This window comes from Myotis yumanensis, unplaced genomic scaffold, assembly GCF_028538775.1.
Source record: "Myotis yumanensis isolate MYYU_CA2020_CCGP unplaced genomic scaffold, mMyoYum1.0.hap1 SCAF_14, whole genome shotgun sequence".
NCBI classification, from domain to species: domain Eukaryota; kingdom Metazoa; phylum Chordata; class Mammalia; order Chiroptera; family Vespertilionidae; genus Myotis; species Myotis yumanensis.
In genome coordinates this window covers 5,164,257-5,170,256 of record NW_027223765.1, presented here as the reverse complement: position 1 = coordinate 5,170,256, position 6,000 = coordinate 5,164,257, and the positions used below count along the sequence as shown (strand labels likewise).

Here is a 6,000-nt window from a genome sequence, read left to right as displayed (position 1 = left end):
TAAGAGCCATTTGTTTTCTTATAAAAGTGTATAAATAGCAAAGGAAAGTCTGGTAGGAGCGTTTAGTTCTACCGAGAGCTGGCATACCATCTTCTACGTACCGGTACTAGTCAGAAACTAATCTTTTTTTCTAGTGTAGTTTTTCAAATATTTAGAACCTTGTCTATCACAAGGGATGCTTAAAAGCCAGGCTCTCTAACCCCAACACCAAAGAGAAAGTCTATGCAGGGCCCGGCAAATTGATGCCAATCTTTAAAAAAAAAAATACTTGTCAAAAATATACAAGTATCAACCAAATAAAGTCAGAACAGACTCAATACCATCATTCTACAAAGTGAATTTTCTGCTTCCCCTCTCTGCCCTCCCTTCCCGCACCTGCTATACCTCGACTAGAGAGGGCATCGTCTCACAGGCTGGGTGTACTCAGTCGACAGGGTGCACACATACTTCTTAAAATATCCTGTTACAACAGAGAAGCGGGAAAAATAGAATCATTCCGGGGCCCTTTCAATGTTCCTTTGGACCATCCCCTAATTCATCACGGACAGGCAATCTGATTGTTATAAATTTTATTAGAATGATAGAAAAGAATACATACAGATAACCATAGGATACACGCACAGAAATGTAAAGATACTTTTTATACTTTTCAATATGAAACAATGTACAAATCTCATGGAGATATCTTGCTAGAAACGCCATAGACACAGAGCAATGGTGTTGAAGATGGAAGCATAGGAATCACTACGTCATAAAGAGGTACCGTACGCTCCATTACGTGCGGCTGCACACACGGGTACTGGAGAGAGCGCGGCCTCTGTTTTTGACTGAAGGAGCAATGGTTAGATTTTTCCTCGGTATTTACAGTATATACAGACCTTGCGGAGAGAGTTATAAATATTCTTCTCCTCTGTGTAGGACGACTTTATCTTAAATGAAATTTCTAAACGTAAAAACAAGGCTTTATGCTTTCTGGTACATGAAACTGTTGGCTTCAAATTCTGAGAATTCTGCAGAGAAGAACAAGTTTCTGCAAAAATGTGAAATTGGTAAAAAAAAAAAAAAAAAAGAGAGAGAAAGAGAGAGAGAGAGGTAAAAAATTGTTTTTGCCTCGTCTGACACTCAATCTGCGGATTTCACGTTATTCTCTGCATATTGCTCTGAAGCCGCGTCCTTGAAAAGCCTTTGAAAACCACACACATCAGAGTCAGCAGCCTCGCCCGGCTCTATTACAAATTTACCGCAGGAACTAAAAAGCCTGCCCGACTCTCTCAGATAGACCCGTTGGATTTCATTTAAGAAAAAAAAAAGCCCGTCTCTGTCACCCCAAAAAAGAGAAGGCCTCTTAATGGAACCCGACATTGGGAATGAAAAGCCGTGTGGATTTTGTTTAATGTCTGGGTTGAGATTCAGGTCCTTCCTTCTTGTGCCCACGGGGTTTTAATAAAAGCTGCGACTTGTTCCTAGGCGTGAAGGACACAAGTCATGCTTATTATTATTTTTTTTAATTTTCGAGAAGGAGAAAGTGTGACCCTTCCAATTTCACAGCGTCTTTGAATGAAACAAAAGCCCGCTCTGGAATGGGCTGCGGGCTATGAAAACGCCGCGGTCCCTGCATCTGCTGTGAACACGTTCGCACCGCGGCCTGCACAGCGCAGGTAGCCCCCTCACACCTCCTTCCTTCTCTGTTCCAAGTCCTTCCCGGGGCCGAGGCAGGTAAGGGGGGTGTGACGGTGTGACCGTCCCCACGGTTTACAGATGAGTTTTGGGTAAAGTGGCGTGGGAAGAATCCCACCCCCTCCCTAGGACCCTGGGGCCCCCAGGGCAGCGTTTTCCAACTCTTCTTCTAATCCCAGGCGCCCTCTTCAGGACAGGGCAGTTTCTAAAGGCGTTTTTGACCCCTTCGAAATAACACTGATCAACTCTCCCAAGCACTGCTGCTCTGGCGGGGAGCCTAACTTTTGGACTCAGTGAGCTTCTCTGCATGAATAAAAGACACAACAAACAGACGTGTGTCCGCGTGGGAGGATGGGCGTCTTCACCCACAGGCAGTGTAAAACCGTCGCTTACAGACACCTCTAGGGTGTCCCCCCAAAATGTGTACCCCCTTCCACAGCCCATAGCTCCATTTTGAGAATGAAATGCATTTTAATAAACACCGCCTTTATAGTTATTCAACGTGTGTGTTGAATTTTGGGGGGATACCCTCGGTATCAAAAGTCTGAAATACATAATATATATAAAGTCCTTTGGTTTATCAAGTATTAAGGCATTTCAGATTCCCCTAAAAGGATGTACTGCTTGTCTTTGAATTACATTTGTATTTTACCTGCGTAGAAAGTTAAAAATACAGAGTTGGGGGTGGGGGGAAACCATGCATAATCACTGCATTTCATGAAAGCACTTTTTTTTTGTAACCAATTAACTTGCAGTCAATAGTAAAAAAGAGTTGCTATCACCACAGGGCATGAGCCACGCACAGGACTGCCGGCAGGTAGCGTGACACGGGGTGGACGTTGGCGATGGCCGACGGGGAGCCCCTGGCGTCCGAACCTGTCGAGGTGAGAGACAGGTGGTTACTACGGCTCCTGCATCACCGGCCACGGCAAGACCCCGCTCTTCCTCTCAGAGCAGGGAGGACCACACGTCATGATCAGCACCTTCTGTTTACAGTGGGGCACATGTTAGCTGCCAAGGGGATCTATGAACACACTGGTTTCCTCCCTTCCTCCCTCCTTTCCCTTCCCTTCCTCCCTCCTTCTTTCTTTTTTAAAGTATTTTTAAAATGGATATCGGAGAGGGAGGGGGAGGGGGAGGGGAGGGGGAGGGGGAAGGGGAGGGGGAGGGAGAGGGGGAGGGAGAGGGAAAGGGACATAAATGATGAGAGAGAATCACTGATCAGCTGTTCCCTGCATGCCTCCTACTGGGGAGTGAGCCTGCAACCAGGGTATGTGCCCTGACTGGTAATTGAACCTGTGACCTCCTGGTTCTTGGGTCCACGCTCAACCACTGAGCAACACAAGCTGTATTTACATTTTCTTAAACAATTCTAGGCTTTGTTCATACACTATCACTTAACTTTAACTGAATCTGAGAAAACAACTTAATTTTGAAAACAATTCTACTCTATGACACACACAACTGAGATCAATGGAGGGTTTCATTAAAGCAAGCTTCCCTGGGCAAGCATGGTGCGGGGCGGGGGTGGGGTGGGGAGGATCCAAATGGATGGTTTTGCTACATATTTCTCACGTCTTTTCCGTCTTCCTGTCTTCCCCTTCCCGATTTTGCACGACTCGAGAGGAATTAGTTCCCCCTGCTCACCCCTCAACCCCCCCGAACTGTCTCAGCACCCGATGAACAGAGTGTGGGGAAGGAGTGGACAGATGGGCCCTGAGGACTCGGGGTCCCCAAGGATGTTGTGGGGGAGAGCGTGTGGCCTGGCCGCTTACTGGTTCTCCTCGGGATCCTGACGGGCGCGCTGCTGGCCCCGTCCCCTCCGGCCGTCGTGGCCCGGACGTGGACGACGTATCCCTCCTGGACGGGCAGCCGCAGCTCGGCCGACGTTCGGTTTGTGCTCAGCACCTGCAGGCTGCCCTGGCCGCTAGTCCTGTAGAACACCTGGAAGGCGCCAACACACACTCATGTCGCCCACGTTTGTGTTTCTCATAGGACTCACTGCTCTGGCCTTGTGCCTGTCATCTCTACCCACCCAGCTTAAGTCCCATCCTCAGCTCTCTCTCTCCACGGTCTTCGCCCGGGGTTCGCACGTGGCAGGGCCATCAACCACAGCGTCTGGGGGGTTAGGGTTGCCCGGAGAGCTGAGCGGGAAGGTGTGTGTGGGCGGGGGGACAGGCCCCCTGCCCTGATCGCGGACACACACAGAGGACCGGAGACAATGCTTCTCATTGTGTTTTCTTAAATATGTTTGTTGTTGTTGGTCCGCACCCGAGGGTATTTTTCCCATTGCTTTTTAGAGAGAGTGGAAGGGAGGGGGAGAGATACACACAGAGAGAGAGACATCGACGTGAGAGAGACACATCGACTGGTTTCCTCCTGCACATGCCCTGACCAGGGCTGGGCACTGACCGAGGCCTGGGAATCTAACCTGCAACCAACGTACTTGCCCTTGATCGGAATTGAACCATGGGTGGGCCAAAGCTCTATCCACTGAGCCAAACCTAAGGCTCAAATATGATTTGCTGAGATTTTTGAGAGAGGAAGGGAGAGGGATAGAAACACAATGAGAGAGAGGAACATTGATCAGCTGCCTCCTACACGCCCCCTACTGGGTATTGAGCCAGAAAACCCCGCAAGTGCCCTGACCAGGAATCGAGCTGTGACCTCCTGGTTCATCGGTCAACACTCAACCACTGAGCCACACCAGCCAGGCAGTTTTCATTGTTTTTAAAGTCGTCCACAGGTAGCATCAGAAGCAGCAAACTCACATAAACAATTTACAAACGTTTCGTCCAAAACCCCCACGTGAGCAGAATGATTTCACTTTCATTGTATTTAAGGAATCAGACATTTTGGGAACAAGCCTTTTTCATAAAAGGCTTAACATGTGAATGACGTCATTAGCTGTGTTCAGAAGCCGTACCTCCCTCACGGAGGAAATTGAGCCCAGCTCCCTGGAAAGCTCCGGCGGGAGCCGAGACCACCACAAACCCCGCCACTCACCTTGTACCCCGTCACTTCCGACTCGTTCTCCATGGCTCTGACCTGCTCCCAGCTCAGGAACACCTTGGCGTCCGTGGCGTTCCAGACCACGTTTCCCGGCGGCTGGCTGGGCGCTGGAAGTGAGAGTGAGGGGTTATCAGGGACCGAGCTCGGAGGGAACTGCCCCCGGGGCAGAGAAGGGGCCGTCAGGGAGGCAGCGGACCAGCATCTACCCAGGGGGATGCCCAGCGTGCGGGCGGAGCCAGAAAACCTCAAGTGCAAAGCGGACAGAGCCGGTCCACACGCGTTTGTCAGGTGGACACACGGGTCGTCATCGGTGCAGCCACAAACCCAGGACCCCTGGTTCCAGGGGGTCCGGGCCCCCCCCCCCTCCATCATCCAGCCCCAGAGCCAGGATCTGGGAAGAGCCGAGAGGGACGCTGTGCAGGGGGGGAGATGCCCACTTCCCCAGCGTGTCTGGTTGGGAGAAATAACCTTGAGGTGCTGATGGAATCGCTGCTGCCCCGAGGAGGGACCTGGGGGAGAACAAGGCCACCTCGGAACAGACCCTGACGATGGGGACAGTCCCGTCTGTCCACACACTCAGGGCACCACCTGTTCCGAGGACCCTGGGGACAGAGCGCTGGGGACAGTGGCGATGGAAGCGGGCGGTCTCTGCCCGAGGGGCCCACGCTCCAGTCCGAGCAGGGGGAGAGATGGCGGTAACACAGGCGGGTACTGCGCTGGGTCAGAGCCAGGAGGGCGACAGGAGTGTCGGGTGAGGGCCACACTTCCCAGCCGGGGGCGCCCGTGGTGGCGCTGCGGCGACATTGGAGCAAAGGCAGAGAGGGCACGGGAACTTGCCACATGGGCACCAGGACACAGGGCTCCCTGGGCAGAGGGCAGAGCCTGCAGGAGTGGAGGAGGCCCGGGTGGTAGGAAGTGAGCCGAGGACTGCCGCCGGCCTGGGGGGCATTTTGGGGACCTGGTCTGTGTGCAGGGGGTGCGAGGCCAGGGTGGGAGCAGGCTGCGCACAGGGGGCCTGGCCCGGACCCGTGCGAGGGCTGCACTGGACGGCAGCGAGCGCAGGGGGCGGCGGGTTCTCCATCACTTGTGGGCACGTGGGAAAGAGAAAAATCGAGGGTGACGCTGAGATTTGCGGCCTGAGCAACAGAAACCCTGGGAAGATTGCAGAAGGGACACGTGTCATGGGGTGGGCGGAGCATCAAGAGTGCAGTTTTGGGAAAATGCAGTTTGAGATCTCCCGAGAGGGTCTGGGGGTGCCGGCTGACCCGTCCATGTGGGGCGCCACGGCCCCTGCTGGCCGTCCGGGTGGAG

The 6,000-nt window shown here is 52.5% G+C and overlaps 1 protein-coding gene across 3 annotated transcripts in view; it reads right to left on the bottom strand.

The window, feature by feature from the left end:
* Nucleotides 1–598: 598 nt before the first annotated feature.
* CNTN3 (contactin 3) overlaps nt 599–6,000 on the bottom strand; it is a 115,625-nt gene continuing 110,223 nt past the window's right edge. For all 3 annotated transcript variants that reach the window (XM_070391459.1, XM_070391460.1, XM_070391461.1), the window contains 3 exons: nt 4,684–4,796; nt 3,453–3,621; nt 599–2,553 (listed from right to left, as the gene is read on the bottom strand). In XM_070391459.1, the coding sequence (XP_070247560.1) occupies nt 2,456–2,553; nt 3,453–3,621; nt 4,684–4,796 (380 nt within the window). In that variant the 3' untranslated portion in view covers nt 599–2,455. The remainder of the gene's footprint in view (nt 2,554–3,452; nt 3,622–4,683; nt 4,797–6,000) is intronic.